At 46.1% G+C, this 15,902-nt stretch overlaps 1 protein-coding gene across 9 annotated transcripts in view; it reads right to left on the reverse strand.

Annotated features, from left to right (window-relative positions):
- Positions 1–15,902, reverse strand: part of CELSR1 (cadherin EGF LAG seven-pass G-type receptor 1) — a 319,999-nt gene that overhangs the window by 64,079 nt on the left and 240,018 nt on the right. For all 9 annotated transcript variants that reach the window (XR_008443926.1, XR_008443929.1, XR_008443927.1 and 6 more), the window contains exons 23-25: positions 15,638–15,764; positions 12,868–13,068; positions 2,267–2,441 (exon numbers count right to left, since the gene is read on the reverse strand). Coding sequence is in view for 4 of the 9 variants with exons in the window: in XM_054019353.1 (XP_053875328.1) it covers positions 2,267–2,441; positions 12,868–13,068; positions 15,638–15,764 (503 nt within the window). In the remaining 5 variants the exon portion in view is untranslated. The remainder of the gene's footprint in view (positions 1–2,266; positions 2,442–12,867; positions 13,069–15,637; positions 15,765–15,902) is intronic.

Genomic DNA, 15,902 nt, shown 5'->3' on the forward strand with positions numbered 1-15,902 from the left:
TTTTCCAAAGTCTAAATGTAAAACCAATCATCATTCCATATTAAATACTACTCCAAATTCTTCCGCTGACCAATACAAAGTTGGACCATATAAAACCTATATTAAATGTGTTTGCCACAATAATTCAGTTTCAATTAATTTTATATAGCAGGATTAATAGATAGTAACAAAGCCTTTAGGGTGAGAGACATTTTGCGGAATTTCAATAAGTCGGTGCCCCATAATGACATACATAATTATTTCTTTTATAAACCAAACAGAGATGAAAGTCTCAACCTAAGAGATCCTCCTTTTGCAGTGGCTTGAAACCAAATATTGTAGTTTCATGGGTAAGTAAAACAATTCCTTCTTTTCTTAAAAAAACTTAAGTGAATTTAGTGCTTATGACAAAAACTGGAATGAGAGCTCTAGAAAATGGAGACATTTTTCCACAGAAGAGGTTACAGCCTGGGCAGAAGCAGCATAATCTACTTCAATCCTGGTCTGGGGGAGCCATCTCTAAGACAGTCCCTATGCCCATACAGTCCTTAGTCTCTTTACTCACAGCACCTACAGTGCTGCCAAATATGGTGGTAGATTTTGCGATGTTGACACCTGTCCATGTAGAAATGGCTGAGACCATCGACTTATTTCATGTACAGCGCTGCACAGCTATTCCTTCTTAAAGATGCAGAAATTTATACCAGATATTATACGGGAAATGACTACTGCATATTATATTATTTGGGAGTCAGGAAGATGGTAACTGCAATAGCTTTAGGTCCTGATTCAACAAGGCATTTAAGCATGATAACCTCATTCACTTATATGGGAGCACTTGTGCACCTAGTCCAATACATGCATAAATACTTTACTGAAAGGGGCCTTAATGCTTTGATGAAAAGGCACTGAGTAGGGCAGAGGGAAGGTAGCTGCATTTCACCCTGCCTATTTAAAGCTTGGCCTAAAGCCAACGTTCACATCTGGTACAGGCCTTCTAGTCTATGAAAATTCATCTGTGGCTGTTTGGCAAAGGGATATTGGATCGGTTTCCTCTGAAGTATGGAACTGAGATGGGACTGCCTCCTCTCCCTCTCACTATGATTGGTTCTTGCACCACAGTCTTTAGCAGTCACCATCCAGGAAGAATTAGCCATAAATGATTAAAGGATCATAACATATTTTATACAGCTGTAATTCTGCAGACACAGACTCAACGCTCAGGACTCAATCCTGCCATTAGTGGGGCTTTAACCAAAATTTGGCCAAACGTCTGGCTCTAAGATTATAGAGTAAAAGTTATTTCACTTTCCAAGTCCCATCCTATAATCCTTTATTAAATGAATGGGGCAAGCTTTGGCTCTCTCAGGTACACCATTCAACTACTACTGAAATCAATGATAAGTTAAAAGGGTACATCATCTGAGAGTAGGATTGAACCCATAGAATTTAATACAGGTGGCACAGAATCTTTCTTAAAATTTCTCAGTTCGATTCAGTAATATTCAGCTGGCATGACAAAGGTTGCCATAGTATCTATAGAACCCTCCAGCCCAGCCCACAAAGCCTCTCTGTGCACTGTGCTTCCCTCCCACCTATGCAGCAGAACTGCTCTGCTGTCAATTAGGGCTGTCAATTAATTGCAGTTAACTCACGCGGTTAACTCAAAAAAATTAATCGTGATTAAAAAATTATAAAATATATATAAAATAGCACTGTAGATGTTCAGGCTCAGGCTGGAGCCTGAGCTCTGAGATCCCATGAGGATGGAGGGTCCCAGAACTTGGGCTCCAGCCCATGCCTGAACATCTACATTGCAACTGTATAGCCCTGCAGCCCAAGCCCAAGTCACCTGACCTGGGCCAGCCACAGCTGTTCTATCGCAGTGTAGACATAACCTTAGTCTACCAGCATAGGACGAGCAAAATCTCTCTAAGCTACAGAGAAAGGAATTACAATACAGACAATGTTACTTCTGAGTGCTTTCAATAAATCTTGATTTAATCTGAATTCAAATACGTTTATACCATTGTAAACATCAGAAAATTACTTTAATTAGGGCAAGCAGCATTCATTGCGCTGATTTGTCAAGTTCAGTCTGATGTCTTCGTGTTTGCTGGTGGTTATTGCCCTGATTCAGGAAAGCACTTAAGCCCGTGGTTAACTTTAAGTCCCACTGATTTCAATAGACATTAAGCACATGCTTTAATGCTGTCCTGAATAGTGGGGGAGGGGAAAGGAATGGTGTTGTTTTGGCTTTTCAGCATTGGCGTCCTTCTTCCCCTACCTGTTATAATAGCAGGAATCCCCCAACCAACGACATAGTAGAACCTCATATGTCCAAAATTGATGTTCCTCACTTCAGTCAGCATGCGGTATATGTGGAGCTGTTCTACGAACATCCAGGCAAAGGTGCTCATGTAGAAGTAGTGCAGAAGGATGGCTATCACAGTGCACACAAACTGGGGATGGAAAAAGAACATTGAGATTACAGCTGCTCCTGCCGAATCAACGACCCATGCAACACACACAAGACTGGATATTCACTAGATGCTACAGAAAATATGAATAAGTCTTTGGAAAAAAAACTGTACATTAAAATTTATTTAATTATTTTGTCATAGTATTAAGAGCTTTAGAAAAGTGATTTTGTAAGCCTTTATTTTTAGATTGTGTGGCCTGCATGTGGTCTGACTGTTGAGAATTACATATTTCAGTCTAAAATTCTTTCAAAACCCCCACCTCTAGGACTCTTTTCTGAAGTTAATTTCTTTGTGTATATTTGCTATACATTTGATGACTTGGGCCATTCTAACACACTCACCTTGTGCTGTGTGCAACACAACAATTTAACAAGAAAAAAAAAAAGTTACCTTTCCGTAACTGGTGTTCTTCGAGATGTGTTGCTCATGTCCATTCCACAATAGGCGTGTGTGCTCGCCGGATGCACCGGTGCCGACCCTTAGCAATATCCGGAGGGGGGGGGGAGTGCCCCCCGCGACTCCTGGAGTGGCACTGCCATGGCGCAGCATAAGGGGCGCTGCACACTCCCCCACCCTCAGTTCCTTCTTGCCAGATAACTCTGACAGAGGGGAAGGAGGGCGGGATGTGGAATGGACATGAGCAACGCATCTCGAAGAACACCAGTTATGGAAAAGGTAACTGTCTTTTCTTCTTCGAGTGATTGCTCATGTGCATTCCACAATAGGTGATTCCAAGCTATATCTGTTGGAGGTAGGTAGGAGTTCACAGACACTCGGGACAGAACACCGCCCTGCTGAACCCGGCGTCCTCCCTGGTTTGGGAGACGATCGCATAATGCAAGGTGAACGTGTGAACCGATGACCATGTGGCAGCCCTACAGATGTCCTGAATAGGGACATGGGACAGAAAGGCAGCCGACGAGGCTTGTGCCTTGGTTGAGTGCACCCTCACAAACGGCAGTGGGGGGACTCCCGCCAGGTCGTAACAAGTACGGATACACGAGATGATCCAGTTGGAGAGCCACTGAGTGGAGATCGGCTGGCCTCTCATGCGTTCAGCCGAGGCGATGAACAGTTGCGAAGACTTCCTGAACAGTTTTGTACGTTCCAGGTAAAAAGCCAGAGCCTGTCTTACATCCAGCATGTGGAGGCAGCGCTCCTCACTGGACGCGTGGCGTTTTGGACAGAGCATCGGCAAGAAAATGTCTTGGCCCATATGGTAGGCGGAAACCATCTTAGGGAGGAACGAAGGATGTGGTTGAAGCTGGACCTTATCCTTATGGAACACCGTGCACGGGGGTTCGGAGGTCAGGGCCATCACAGGGGAGGCTACCACCAGTTCGGGCATAGTGAGGACTTTGTCCATCCTGTCTCTGGACTGGGAGAATACCGAGGCCAACCAGAGCTGGAGGGGCCGCATTCTGAGTCTGGCGGGACGAACCATGTACGTGCATGCCAACATATGACCCAGGAGTTGGAGGCACGCTCTGGCTGTGGTCACGGGGAACCTTGTGACTGTGTTGGTGCACTCCCTCAGGGTTTCGAATCTGTCTGGTGGGAGGGAGGCTCTGGCCGACGTCGCGTCCAGAATTGCCCCAATGAACTCTATGCGCTGCACCGCAACTAACGTGGACTTGGCGTTGTTTACCAACAGGCCCAGCATGGCACATGTGGACAGGAGGAGTGATACAGGATCCTGTACCTGCGACCTGGAACTGCCCTTGACCAGCCAGTTGTCGAGGTAGGGAAAAATCTGGATCACCTGACATCTGAGGTAGGCCGCTATCACAGACATGCACTTTGTGAATACTCTGGGAGCTGTGAACAGGCCAAACGGGAGGACAGGGAACTGGTAGTGTTCCTGCCAAACCATGAAATGGAGGAAGCGCCTGTGTCCTTCGAATATATGAATGTAAAGTACATGTCCTGTAGATCAAGGGCGGCGTACCAGTCCCTGGGATCCAGGGAGGGGATGATGAAGGCCAGAGAGACCATGCGAAATTGAGCTTTACCATGTATTGGTTCAGGACTCGCAGGTCCAGGATGGGCCTGAGCCCCCCTTTGGCCTTTGGGATAAGAAAATAGGTACTCAAGTACCCCTTGAGTCTGAACTTCGCTGGCACCACATCCACCGCTCCTAAGACAAGGAGCTGCCTCACCTTCTGCTTGAGTAGGCTCTCGTGAGAGGGGTCCCTGAAGAGGGACAGTGATGGAGGGTGGGTGGTTGGGGGGTTGAAGTAAACTGGAGGGTGTAGCCCCAGGAGACGGTGTTGAGCCCATCGGTCTGAGGTCAGCCGCGACCACTTTGGGAGAAAAGCACACAACCAGTTGGAGAAGGGAAATTTTATTGCAGGTGGATCCCTGGTATGAACTGGTAAGTCGCCCCTGGGCATCCCGTCAACACTGGCGCTTACCCACCTGCTTACCCTTAGAGGGCCCAGCCTGGGGCACAGGCCAGGATTGCCTTTGCGGGCGCTTTTTATAGTCCCTTGACTTTTTATAAGGGGGCTCATATCTAGAGTTGGTGGCCTGACTGGGAGCCTGCTGCAGTTTGAACTTGGTCCTGGCCAGGGCCAGGACATAGAGGCCAAAGGTCTCTTTAATGTCGTGTGGAACTCCTTCAGACTATGTAACTTCATGTCTGTTTGTTCCGCAAACAGGGCCTTGCCATCGAACAGAAGGCCCTGTAAGGAGTCCTATGCCTCGCTGGACAACCCAGACAGCAGGAGTCATGATGCTCTCCTCATGGACAACACAGAGGCCGTAGATCTTGCAGCCGTATCCGCAGCATCCGAGGCTGCCTGAAGGGCCGCCCTGGTGACAGCCGTGCCTTCCTCAACCGGAGCCTTGAACTCTTTTTTGTCATTCTCCTGGAGGGAGTCCACAAATTTGGACAGGAAGCCCCACAAATTGAAATCGTATCTACCCAGCAGGGCTTGGTGATTCACCACCCTAAGTTGGAAGCTTGAGGACGAATAAACCTTTCTACCGAATAGATCTAGTCTCGAGCCCCTTATTTGTAGGAGTAGGAGTGGGTTGACCTTGCTGCTCCCTATGGTTGACCAACTCGACCACTAGAGAGTTGGGGCAGGGTGGGTATACAGGTATTCATGTCCGTTGGCAGGCACAAAATATTTCCATTCTGCTCTTAGAGATAGGGGGTAAGGAAGCCAAGGTTTGCCAAAAGGCATTCGAGATATTTGCCACCCCTTCATGGAGTTGGAGAGGCACCCTGGTCGGTGCCGAAGCCGAGAGGACGTCTGAGGGTTCCTCCACCTCCTCAGCTTGTAGGTTGAGGCTTGATGCCACTCTTTTCAACAGCTCTTGGTAGGCTTTTGTGTCCTCATGAGGGACAGAGTAGGGACCGTGATCACCTCATCCAGGGAGGATGAGGATGGGGATGCAGTACTCTGTGTCCCCTCCGGTGCCGCAGGTCCCACCACTTTGTCCTCTTCTGAATGCGGGACCGGGGATGAATGCTCCACCAACTCCTTTCTGGGAGGCCGAGTAATGGAGGCTGACAGTCTCTCCAAGGCTCCAGCCACTGAGCAAGCCACCGCCGGGGGCTATGTTGTGGCCCACGGGGCCCATTGGTACCATGGCACTGGTCAAGGAGCCCGGTGCCACTGCACCTGATGTGGCACTGGCGGAGCGGGCTGTCCAGCCTGATTAGCCTGGCCCATCGACTGACGACTGCGAAGGGAGGCCGGGCTGGCATACGATCGACCTCTATCCCGGGATTGGGATGAGTGGCGGCATCGGGAGTGATGTTGACCGTGAAACTGTGATCCCGGCGTGGAGAGCGGGAGTGCCGGCGATCGATGCCTGGGGCTGCAGGAGCGGTGCCGCAGCGGGGACCTCAAGCAAGACGAACAACAGGAACGGCATCAATGCCTGGGGCTAAAGTAACTTCTCGGAGACAACGATCTCCGGTGCCATCTGGCCCGGTCTCCACAGGGCATGCTCTCCTCGTGAGGTCTACGTTCCCTCGAGGCGAAGCGGTGCCTGGAACCCCTGCCATCGGTACCCAGCCAGACAACCTGGTGGGGGTCGACGGGGACCAGCGCAGACTGCGCACGGGGCAGTCACTGAGTGGGGAATGGCATTGGGAACCTTCCCTCGACCGTGAGCGGTACCATCCAGGCAGCGACTGAGGGGGTCCGAGCGGTGGCTTGCCTCTGGACTGGGGAGCCGACGACAGTGGTGCTATCGGTACTGGCAGAGACATAATGTCTCGAGTTGCCTGCAGGGCCTCCGGCATGGAGGGCACCTGAATGTGGCCACTGGTGTCCAGGGAGGCCGGCTCGGAGTGGGCCGGGCTACTCTGCTCAACTTGAGTCAGAGGCCGCGAGGCTGATGGGGACCAAGAGCTGCCCAACGCGGGTCTACTCTCTCCCCCAGTCTTGCTCCGGTGCCTTGGCGGGAGAAGACCAGTTTTTTGCCTTTTTTGACTGTCCCGTGGATGGGGAGCGGTGCCGACTGGTGGATGGCACCGTTGGGTCGCCATGCACCAATGCTGTGGTGCTCGGTACCGACTCGGAGCGGCGCAGCGGTGTCGGGGTTAGGGCCAACTCTATCAAAATGGCTCAGAGCTGAATGTCCCGCTCTTTCTTGGTCCGAGGTTTGAAGGGTCTGCTAATCTTGCAGCGACTGCTGAGGTTGGTTTCCCCCAGACAGCAGAAACAGTCCGTGTGCGGATCACTCATGGGCATAGGCCGTTTGCAAGTGTCGCACGACTTAAAGCCCGGGGCATGCCCCAACCCGGGCGCACTTAACTAATTCTAACTAAAACTACTTTTCTTTTCTTTTCTTTTTTTAAACTACAGGCACTACTAACTATGAACTAACAGAGTCTAAGAGGGAAAACTACAGCAGAGCTGGAGCAGAGCAGTTCCGAAGCACCTTCACGAGCGGCAAGAAGGAACTGAGGTGGGGGGAGTGCGCCATGGCGGTGCCACTCCAGGGGTCGCTAGGGACGCTCCTCTGCAGGTACTGCTAAGGGAAAAACTTCCGGCACCGGTGCACGTGGCAAGCACACACACCTATTGTGGAATGCACATGAGCAATCACTCGAAGAACAGCATTTTTTGCAGAAGCAAGGCATGGAGTCTCCACTACTTTTAATAGTTTAAGTTTCACAAAACCAAGATGGAAGCCAAGAGGCAAAAAGTTTCTTAGCAGGGCTGCTGTTTGCAACCTCTGACTTTTGGCTCCATTTCACACTCAGAGGGATCATATAGATCGTCCCCTGACAATGTAACACATACACAATGGCAGAGTCAGATGGATTCAACAAAGCTGGCTTAGCTGCCACATGAACATAATCACAGATGGTACATTAGGGCTTTATGGGGCTGACTGATCCCTACCCTGAAGCCGATCTACAACTAAAAGCTCCCAAGACATCTACATAGGTTCTACATATACTTCCCTAATCACCGTAAGGCCTAAGAACCTTCTAATGGTGCCCTAAGAGATGTGGCTAACATCTGCCATGTGAAGTTTATTCTCTCTCACACCCTCCCCCCAGGGGGAGGATTGTGTGTGCAGTGGAGTGTTTTGTTTTGGTAGGGCTTTGTTATGGTTCTGTTTTTTTTTAATGTGCATGCTGTTGTGTGTTTATACTAGAGCAGCCTAGGCTGAAGAAATGTGCCTTGCACAGGAGTGGAAGGTGATGAGGTTTGTGATGGTTCTGAGTCCCTGTGGGACTGGACCCTGAGAAAGCTCTGCCCCTGCACTAATGAGCTTTACCCATGCGATAGAAAGTGCCATTACGCCTGACGAATGCAGTTATTGGCCACAGTCTTCATCCCAGATCCCAGTGCGATCTATGCACTTGTAAAAGTTAAGTCTCACCTCTCTCTGAGCACTGTCTTCTCAGTTAAAGGTACATAAGCTTAATAAGTAGAAGAAGGAAAAAATACCCCATGCAAGAGCCTGCACTCGATTAATGCACCACTAAAGAACCACTTAGCCCTAAGGTGAATTTCACCCAAAGGATCTTGGATACCATAGCTAATTTTCCAATGGTGTAACAACTGTGGTCTAAGCAGGCCTACCCCAATTGCAAGTTCAATTTTTGGAAGGTGGGTGAAAGTTTATAGAATGAATAACAACTCATGGGGGAGGTCTAGGTTGGATATTAGGAAAAACTTTTTCACTAAAAGGGTGGTGAAGCCCTGGAATGGGTTACCTAGGGAAGTGGTGGAATCTCCTTCCTTAGAGGTTTTTAAGGCCAGGCTTGACAAAACCCTGGCTGGGATGATTTATTTGGGGATTGGTCCTGCTTTGAGCAGGGACTTGGACTAGATGACCTCCTGAGGTCCCATCCAACCCTGATATTCTATGATTCATAATGAATGCTGATAGAAAGGGTATTGTTAAGTATAAACTAAAAAGGGCCACTGATCTGACCCAATGACTATACTAAGGGTCATAGTTTGAAACTGAGATATTGGTAATTAGGTTAATTGGTGAGGTAGATAATGAGGAGATGGTCTATTCCACCCATCACACCCTTTTCTAACTCCTTAAAAAAAGACTACAAAGAACAAAAATATGGATGTTTGGGGGATTCCCTTGGGAGTGGCTAATAGGCCGCTGCTTCACTCCTGAGACTCCGCCCATTGTTGATGAACCTCAAGGATCTTCGGAGACATCCAGACCCTCAACAGGGCAGTGAAGAAGCCTGACCATCACCAGCAATGATCACAGATTGATACATGTGAGATCTAGCTCTGTTCAACCTAAGAAGGACTCACGAAAGTGAGAGATCTGCCAAGACTAACCAGATGATGTCAGGCAAGTAAGCCCCAGAGCAACATCCATCATGGATGAGCTGCTAACCCAGAGCATGCGTCAATGACCGACCAGCTGCCCTGATCCTGTGAATTTACAGAAAGCTGTACTTCCCCACACCTTTACTCTCCTATTTCTCCTCCCCCTTTTTTCTGTCTGTTTGGCCAAAGGTGGAAATAATCATAAGAACCCAGAGCTGAGTTAAAAATCCAACAACAGAACTATCACCTTTTTCCCTACAAAGAAAGGGTGTTTGATAATACAAGGGACTCTACCCGATATCCTCTGAAAAGTTTTAAGATTGGATTGCATAACCACTCAATTTTAATTTCAAAACCTGTATTCTTTGTTTTGGATTCTTTCTATTCTGTACATTACAATCAATACATTTTCAGATCCTGGCATGACCTTTCTAACTTGTTTGCCATGGGTCTCAGTAGGCCAAAGTCTCTGTACTCAGAACCCTGAAGCATGTCTAACTGTTCATGTTGAATAGTGATATGGTTATGGTAACACTTTTGACTCTCTCTTTGACCCCTCACATCAAATTCCATCAAATTTAATACACCAAGCACTGCTGAAAGTTTAGCCCTCAAAATAAAAAGCTTTAGCTATATTAACAAAGGTGTGGTTCTTTATGCTTCCATTGGCACATATCTGTGCAGGCTGCAGCACTGAAACTCTGCCTTTTTCAGGTAAGGAACAGAGAAAATAAATCATTTTCTGTCAATCAATAGTCCACGGGGGATTAAAAACCTCTCCCTCAAATGTGATTGTTCGTTTACAGAAACTCATAAAAGCCAGGCCCAGTGCCAGCCCCTTAGTATTATTTGTGCTCCAACATTCTTTTTCTTTTTATGTTCATCAGTGCATGACTCGTTAGACAACTCTCATTCCACACAGACAGATGAATAATTGCCTCAAACACACATAGCGTACAGTTCTCCCTGCTTCTTAAATTGACTGGGGAGGTTGCAAGGAGTGGCCTTACATGATATAAAATGTATTCTCTAACTTCAAAAGACTTTTCAAGATGGCTTAAGGTTAAAGATGTTACAGTAAATTATAGTAACTGAATCACGGCGAGGAAAATGAAAAGAGTGGTCATGTCCCTGACACAGTGGACATTGCAGTATGAAAATACCAGGAAGTAATACTGATGGTATTAACAATGCTTCTGAAGTAAGCTGCTAAAAATGAGCTAGTCTACTCTTTTTATATCAATTAACTTAGCACTTAGTTTACAAAAAGTAATTGTAAATGAGGGGCGTTTCTACTGGGGTCCTGCAGGGATCTGTTTTTGGCCAACTGCTGTTCAATATCTGTATCAATGATCTAGAAGAAAATATAAAAAGACTGTTAGTAAAATTTGTAGATGACACAAAAATTGGTGGAGTGGTAAATAATGATAGGGAAAGTTCAGTTATACAGACCGATCTGGATCACTTGGGTAAGGGGCTTATCTGAGCAACATGCATTACAATACAGCCAAATGCAAGGTCACACTTCTAGGAATAAAGACTGTAGGTCACATTTACAATGGGAGACAGGAATGCAGTGACACTGGAAAGGACTTGGCAGTAATGGAAGATAACCAACTGAACATGAATTCACAGTGTGATGCTGTAAAAAGAAGGCTAACACAATTCTTGGATGTATAAGCCAGGAAATATTAAGTAGGAGGAGGGAAGTCATATTACCTCTGTATATGATATTAGTGATACCACTATTAGAATAGCATGTCCAGCTCTGGCATCCACACTTTAAAAAGGGATGTTGAAAAACTGTAAAGGATTCAGTAAAGAGCTACAAGAATTATTTGAGGTCTGAGAAAACATGCCTCATATAGCGAGAAACTCACGAAGCTCAATCTATTTTGTTTATCCAAAAGAAGGGTAAGAAGTTACTTGATCATGATCTGAAAGCATCTAAAGGGGGAAGAGATTTCTGATAGTAGATACCGCTTTAATTTAGCAGAAAATGCATAATAAGATGCAATTGCTGGAGGCTGAAACTAGACAAATTTATACTAGGTGCAAATTTTTAATGGCGAAAGTACATTGTAATCACTTACTTAGGGACATGATAGAGAATCTACCACCTGAAGTCTTTAAATCAAGACTGCATATCTTTCTAAAATATATGCTACTGTCCCAACAGAAGTTATGGGCTTGATGCAGAAAGTACTGGATTAAGCTCGTTGGCATGTATTATGCAAGAGGTCAGACTAGATGATCACAATGGACCCTTCTAGTCTTAAAATCTACATGTCTTTTGCACTTCTCTCACCTTGGACAATGAAAAATCAATGCAATCAGCTTCACTTGTGTTTATAGCTAGCTTCTCTCTCAAGTTACTTATCTGGGATTTAGAGTAAAGGCTGTTTAAAAAGATATATTTCCAACAGAACTTTCAAATAATATTTGAGGAACATTTCTAATGGTCTTAATTGTAAAAGCTTGTTTGTATGATTTTATATTCTTTTCACTGCAACTCCACGCCCCATCTGTATGTTGGCTGTTTATGCAGACTATTAGTTCTCTGGTCCAGGAACCTTGCCTTCTGCCTGTCTGCAATGAACCCGGTATACTTTGGATGCCATTAATAAATAATAATAATTGCTACATAAAAATGGCTACGAATGAGGCTCTGATTATAAAACATGAAAATGTCATGTATATTGTATTTCCCTCATTTACAGTTTCAATCCAGGTTGCATCTCCTCATGCACACTGGCCACTGCAGGAGAAGCCTGTACTAAGCTATAAAAATATTCATGGCGTGCCAAAATCAGAAACCACTGTGAATGGAGAAAACAGTGCTAGGCAATGGGTTTCCCTGTGGTGCCAGGAGGTAGCAAGCTACCTGTGCCAGGCAATTGGCTTCTCCAGCATGACCGGTGTCAGTATGGGACATGCACACTGCTCCTGCATGGCACAGGTGCTTGGTGACATGCCTTTCAGCACTAGGAGCTTCTGCGTGGGCTTGTAAAGGAGTCTGTTCTGCACAGTACTGAAGCGATAAAGTGAGGCAGAACATTATCAGGCAGAACGGAAGGAGGAAATCAGTATGTTTAGGGTTCAATTCTTAGGTCACATTTGCCCTTTGGGGGGCAGTTTTCATTTGTTATCTGGGGGAAAAACATACAATGGGATGGTCCTATCTAATGGGACTACTATTCATCCCAATGAGTGGTGTATAAAAAGGTGTAAGCTTCATACAAATGAAACCTTTATTCATAGCTCAGGCAGGGCTCCTTTATTCATAGGACATCAGGGTTGGAAGGGACCTCAGGAGGTCATCTAGTCCAACCCCTTACTCAAAGCAGGACCAATCCCCAACCATTTTTTTGTGTGTGCCCCAGATCCCTAAATGGCCCCCTCAAGGACTGAACTCACCACTCTAAGTTTAGCAGGCCAATGCTCAAACCACTGAGCTATCCCTCCCCCTGGTGCTGCCCCCAGCCCCCCCGCCCCCAAAAAGGAAAAAGTGAAGTAGATAACAAATGATCAAAACTTGCGGTGTGAACACTCTATTTACAGCTTTACACAAAGCTTCAGTAATTGAACGGCAGCTGGTATCCCAAAAGCACTGAACTGTCTCTTACCGGGTTTTCTGTCTGGTTGATTCCAATAAGAAAGACCAATTCCGAGAAGAAAAGGGCAGCCACCAGGTTTTTGTGAATGCTGTGCAGGTTTGAACGCAGTGTTCGGATCAGAACTAGCAGTATGAAGGTCATCAGCAAAGCCACCAGTGAGATGGATACAGTCGTGTAAGTTACTATCTTCAGAGGAAGCACCTCGCCATTCTGTGGAGCGACAGATTAAAAACATCTCTGTGAAGCTTTCCATCTAATTATGTTTTTTGTCTGATATGATTCCTTAGAAAAAGAATCTAACCTTTAGCTAATATCCAGCCAGCAGATTTACTACAGAACAGATGGAAGTGGGGACTCAACCTCTTGAGCATGAAGAAAATGTATCATAAGCCCATTTAAAAGTCAGGTAAAATTAACTCACTCTGGGGATTAAAAATACAAACCCACCATTCAGTGAATTTCAAACTACCGAACCAGTTTTATTTTTGTCCTGATTTACAGCTTCCTGAAGAAAATCAGTGTTAACAGGAAATCAGTATGTGCCAAGCAAGAACCCCTCAAGATAGTAAATTAAAAACTAACTCTTTTAAAATTGGCATTTTCACAGGATCTATACTGTAGTTTTTCAATTGACAAGTGTTGTTTTGTGCACTGTGGAGAATACCAATGTGAATCTGGCCTCTGGATTTAAGTAAAACCTATGCTTAACTATAGATAAATACAGTACAATCATATTTAGAAAGATGATCATGAATCTCTACTTTTATGTCACTGTAACTTCTTAGGTGGGAATTGAGAATTTTCATGAGCTTTGCATTAGTGGTTAGTTTGTCACACTTGACTCTCTGTGGAGGAAAGCAAAACAAGGCTGTCTTTATGTCCAAATCTTGCTTAGCTTCCTCCCGTGAGTATTGCCAGCAAACAAACAAAGCAAGCAATTGGAAGCAGGACATTACATTCCATAGATGGCATTTCATGCAGAAAGACTGCAAGGGTTTTAACTAACTTTTGTGCAGAGCAGAGGGCTCACAAATCTGCATTGAAAAATATGGGTCCCTATGGAGCGGGGGAAAGGCTAACAAGATGCTCCCTCTCTCCTTTTAGCCATTTTCCCCTGCTCAAAAGATCAACATGGTCCCCAGACTGACCAGGAGTAGGCAGGCAGTAGACAGCACACACTCTTTACAGAGTAGGTTGTGCCTTGAGCAGCAGTAACTCTCCACTACATGCTCTGTGGCTCGCCTATGCACACTCACAGAATGCAGCAGGACATCATCACCAGTGACAGTGGACTGCCAGTCTCGCTCTGCTGCTATCGCTTGGGGACGGGGAGGCATGGTGGGTGGGGCGTGGATGTAGGGCAATACAGAGTGGGTACACAGGGTTGCGAGCAAGGATCCAAATAATCACAAGACCTCCATTGCCTTTTTGGGCCCTGTTGCCTGCCCGCCCTGGACCCTATCTGCCCCACAGACTGTGTGGGGAGAGTTACAGACACTCAAGTTTCAGTGGACCTGTTAAGTTCATGCATTTGTTTGTTCCCATTTATGTATTTCTGGATGAGGGGAGCATGTGGACATTTCTACATAAGGACCACTCACATATCTATAAAGCGCAGCCACCTGTGGTGTGGGAAGAAGTCTTCATCTATAGAATCAGAGAATATCAGGATTGGAAGGGACCTCAGGAGGTCATCTAGTCCAACCCCCCCGCTCAAAGCAGGACCAATCCCCAACTAAATCATCCCAGCCAGAGCTTTCTCAAGCCTGACCTTAAAAACCTTTAAGGAAGGAGATTCCACCACCTCTCTAGGTAACCCATTCCAGTGCTTCACCACCCTCCTAGTGAAAAAGTTTTTCCTAATATCCAACTTAAACCTCCCCCACTGCAACTTGAGACCATTACTCCTTGTTCTGTCATCTGCCACCACTGAGAACAGTCTAGATCCATCCCCTTTGGAATCCCCTTTCAGGTAGTTGAAAGCGGCTATCAAATCCCCCCTCATTCTTCTCTTCTGCAGACTAAACAATCCTAGTTCCTTCAGCCTCTCCTCATAAGTCATGTGCTCCAGACCCCTAATCATTTTTGTTGCCCTCTGCTGGACTCTTTCCAATTTCTCCACATCCTTCTTGTAGTGTGGGGCCCAAAACTGGCCTCCAGATGAGGCCTCACCAATGTCAAATAAAGGGAAATGATCACGTCCCTCGATCTGCTGGCAATGCCCCTACTTATACAGCCCAAAATGCCGTTAGCCTTCTTGGCAACAAGGGCACACTTATGAGACTGATTAAAGCAAAGAAACATGTCTCATAGCAAGACACTCAAGGAGCTCAATCTATTTGGCTTAACAAAGTGAAGATTAAGGGGTGACTTTATCACAGTCTGTAAGTATCTACACAGGGAACAAATATTTGATATCTGGCTCGTTAGTCTATCATACCATGGTATAACAAGACACAAAGCAGCCTTTTCTGAACTGAGAAGGAACCTGCACCCACCGCCCCCACCCCACAACATTCTAATTTGTGGTCTTCTGTATTAATTTTTAGTCCAGAACAACATTTTTATGACCATGTAATAAACTCAATGAGAATATGGACATAGGCCTCACTGCAGCAGCATTGGCAGGCACCACAAGAATACATCTCTGACATGCTGTTGGCTTTGTTTGCAGGAGAAGCAAAGAAGGAATTAACCAGTTGGGGGAAAGCTCTTAAATCACACCTGAGGCCCTTAAAAACACCTTTAGCCTGGCAGCTGCATGAGTGCGGCCACTCACCTCTCGTTTTGAAATGTCCATTAGCACTGCAAAGCTGGTCATGTGATTGCACTGGCAAGAAACATGGCTCTGGTTTCTGGAAAAAAGCTCACACCCTTTGGAGGACCAGCCTCCAGTCCCACCAACTCTGTTGAATGAAGAAAGCACAAGTAAAGTGATAAACTTTTATTGTTCTAGAGCATCCCTACATGACCACTTCCTCCTTTCACACCTCACCCCAGCAATGATACTAATCACTAATGCTGCTCTCAGTTTTAGACTAGTG

Source organism: Malaclemys terrapin, chromosome 1 (assembly GCF_027887155.1).
Source record: "Malaclemys terrapin pileata isolate rMalTer1 chromosome 1, rMalTer1.hap1, whole genome shotgun sequence".
NCBI lineage: Eukaryota > Metazoa > Chordata > Testudines > Emydidae > Malaclemys > Malaclemys terrapin.